Source organism: Nilaparvata lugens, chromosome 8, assembly GCF_014356525.2.
Source record: "Nilaparvata lugens isolate BPH chromosome 8, ASM1435652v1, whole genome shotgun sequence".
Classification (NCBI taxonomy): domain Eukaryota; kingdom Metazoa; phylum Arthropoda; class Insecta; order Hemiptera; family Delphacidae; genus Nilaparvata; species Nilaparvata lugens.
Genome location: NC_052511.1, coordinates 27,410,915 through 27,414,506, shown reverse-complemented (window position 1 = coordinate 27,414,506; position 3,592 = coordinate 27,410,915). Strand labels below are relative to the sequence as shown.

At 29.3% G+C, this 3,592-nt stretch overlaps 1 protein-coding gene across 1 annotated transcript; it reads right to left on the bottom strand.

The window, feature by feature from the left end:
* Positions 1–1,377: 1,377 nt before the first annotated feature.
* LOC111044869 lies at positions 1,378–3,592 on the bottom strand. The gene is made up of 3 exons (XM_022330111.2): positions 3,354–3,592; positions 2,489–2,782; positions 1,378–1,719 (listed from the first exon to the last, which is right to left on the bottom strand). Exons 2-3 carry the CDS (start codon positions 2,759–2,761, stop codon positions 1,513–1,515), a joined length of 480 nt encoding a protein of 159 aa, XP_022185803.1. The 5' UTR covers positions 2,762–2,782; positions 3,354–3,592; the 3' UTR covers positions 1,378–1,512.

Genomic DNA, 3,592 nt, shown 5'->3' with positions numbered 1-3,592 from the left:
AAGTGAGTCAATGCGACAGGAGATATATAACTGCATTTCATACTAGAGGACAAATACAACAAATTTCGAAGAATCATGCGGTTCGCTGCATTCATGAAACTATGCCAAGACAATCTAAGAAGATAAAGACAAAAAAATTCAAAGACAATAGAAAGGAAAACCTGTACCTAACTGTAAATGAGGAAAAAATAACTGATCCCACACAGGTATGCAACATTCTAAATAAGTGCTTCACACAACAAAATATAGAATTTAAAAATTGTGAAAATACCACAGTAGAACTGGAAGAGTCGTTTACTGCTCAAGCTTTTAACCAATTTAAAGCCATCACTAATGTGGAACTTGGTCATATTCTCAAACAACTCGTCAGTACATGATGATATAACAAGCAAAATTCTCAAATACTGTGAAGATGCAATAAGTAAACCACTTTTTCATTTAGTAAAAGAATCAGTTGAACAATCAGCTTTTCCTCAAAGATTAAAAACTGCTATAAGATCTACCCAAAGTACAAGACAGGAGATGAGACCCAAAAAATGACATACCATTAGCAAATTTCCCAATCACATCAAAGATAATAGAGTGAACAGCTTATAACCAATTATTCACACATCCAGAAATAAATTATTATCTTTAAGCCAGCATGGTTTCCGGAAAAAACACAGCATATCTGTAACAATATTTGAAAAACAAACGCATTCAATGTGATCATACCCTAATCCTCTCATCTGGAGAACTGTATTAGTGAGATAACTATAAAGAAAATAAAAATCTCGGTACCCTTTTTTAAAAATATTTTATCACAACATGTTTTGGTCATTTATGCCATTTTCAAGTGATATGAATTAAATAAATCAAATTATATTTATTCAATTCATATCACTTGAAAATAACATAAATGACCGAAACATGTTGTGATAAAATATTTTAAAAAAAGGGTACTGAGATTTTTATTTTCTTTATATTTATATTACAAGTATCCCTATACAGGAAAGAGATAGTGAGATCTATATACGGTATATAGCTCTAATCAGAAGAGATTAGATATGATGTAAATTCTATTTATAATATGTGGACTAAATGAAAGTCCTAACTGCATCAAATAATAATAAGCAATGTTTCAAATAAGTCTTATTTCCTATCCCTATATGAATCTACACTATGCAATTGCTACCGATTAGAATATTACTCAAGGTGTATTTGCTCTGCCATAGCACATTCTAAACATATATTTTTTTATTTTTGTAAAAATTATCCTGCTTTTTCATTTGAATTTTTCAATGATATTATTTAGGATTATCGAATTTATTTTGAATATAAACAGAAAACTTTGGAAGTTAACTTATAGTTCATATATATTTTACTAAAGACAAAAAGACGGCGAGAAAAATTGTCTAATCAATTACTATATTTACATTTGAAATCTTCATAAAAGACACATCATAAATAAGCTATAGTTTATAGCTTCTTCAAAATTCTAATTCAATTTAAAATGGTAGATTATATAGAAATCTATTCATCCTTTTTCTTAGATACAACGGCTAAATAGCAGAAAGCGCCACATTTTGGAATGGGTTGAGCGGCAAGGAAAGCGCCGCCATCTGGGGACATTCTGACAAGCATTGGCCTCTCCCCGCTGGCTCCATCAACATCTTCTCCCCAGCAGCCTCGCTTTGCTTCCATTTCCAGGGCTTCAGCTGTTGCTTCGGCTCCACCAGGCTTAAAAAAACATCAAGAAGATTGAAAAAAGTCTTTCATATTATTTTTATCAAATACTAGAATTTTCTTAATAAAATATACTGACAATAATTTTTACATTTTTATCTTTCAGGACCTTCTACTGAGATCCGCTCAAAATTCATTTATAGGTAATATTTTTTTTAACATTGGTAGTAAGAATTTTTTAATCTTATTTTCATATTTTTGTTTCAATGGATTAGAAATCGGTATCTGATTTACAATAGAAAAAGTTTCAGATCTGAGAAGAGTTCTCTTGTACCAAATTCTTAACATGAGAGCATTCTGAAATTTTCATAATAATAATTGTGAGAATAATGATGTAGAATATTATTAATACTTCTTAAAGATTTCTTATCTTGTGTGGTAGTTGATTCACAAATTAGGCTGACAATAACTTATTCTAAGATTCTGTAAAAATATACATGAGATTTATTTTTTATAAACTGAAATACCAATTCATATTATATTAGTAATATGAGTAAGCCTATATAAAAAATGAATAGGGTACCATAAGTGCTGTGCAAAGCACTGAAAATCATACAATAGAAAAAATGTTTTTTAAAGGGTAATAAAAAGACAGATTTAAGTTTATTGATTGGTTTCTTTATTGGTATTTGCTAGTTGCAAGAGCTGACTGTTCTCATTAAATGAATGGGAAATTGAATAAATTAATTGAGCAATATTAATGAAACTGGTCATATACTTGGCAATGTCTATTATAATTATTACTTTGAAGAAAAAATATTACCAATAATTGAGCCATAGCAGGTAATGGTCCAGCAGGGGGGTCCTCAGTGAAGGGGGGTCTTAATTCTCCACTCTGGACATTGAGAGTCAGGTAATACATGAAGTCATTTCTAAGTTTTCTTTCTTCCAAGGTCCTATTACATGTTGTCAACTTTCTTGTCCATCTCAATACTCTCTGACGGTCTGGAATCGATGCTAGATTCTTCAGAATAATTTTTGTGAGAAACATATTGTAGATACAATCATAATCAAGATCTTCGACTGATTCTGCCATTTTGATTATTTAGAGGGTTGCCTGTAGAAAGATAATTTAGTTATCAGTTTACATATTATCTAAACATTAACTCACTTAAAACAAAAAATATATTATAACATACTATTCATATTCTAAAATTAATAGCTGAGATAACAGTGGTTGCTCACCGGCTAGACTTAAGCCTATTTTTCTACTATAATAATTAAACGGATTAAATTACTATTTATTTTAAATATGTATTTATCCAAACAAAGTTTTTAAAGCAGCCTATAGTATCAATAGCAATTTTCTCAGCAACTAAACATATTTTAGTATTTTTATTTTATGCTGAATATGAACATGAATGATTGATAGTTGAATACACTATCGTAGTAGGTATAAAGGTAAGATTTTTGTTCAACTTATTGGGTCAACATCTATCACATTTTTTATGGTCATATATTTGAGCAATTTGCAATTTGAAAAATGTAACCAAAATTGTGTTTATTCAAGACAATAATTATTAGTAGGGTTTTGACAGTTCAAAAAAATTAAAAGTATAGGGATACAATAATGGATGAGAGGAAATAGTTACAAGTATACAACATTAAAAATAAGCTTGATATTATACCTCAATTTGGAAAATATTGTCCACGAAAAATCAGTAGATTTAAAAATATAGAATCAGTCGATTATGAATGTGAGTTTCACTAGATAATTTGATACATAATTTCGAAATTTGAGTTTGAAACTGAAGCTACAATGTCCTGTTGATTTATGATTTCACTGAATAAATACTCATTTCTTTCTTCTTCTTTTCGTACTGGGCATCTTAAATTTAAAAGACTGTATCACATGATTTGTTATAAA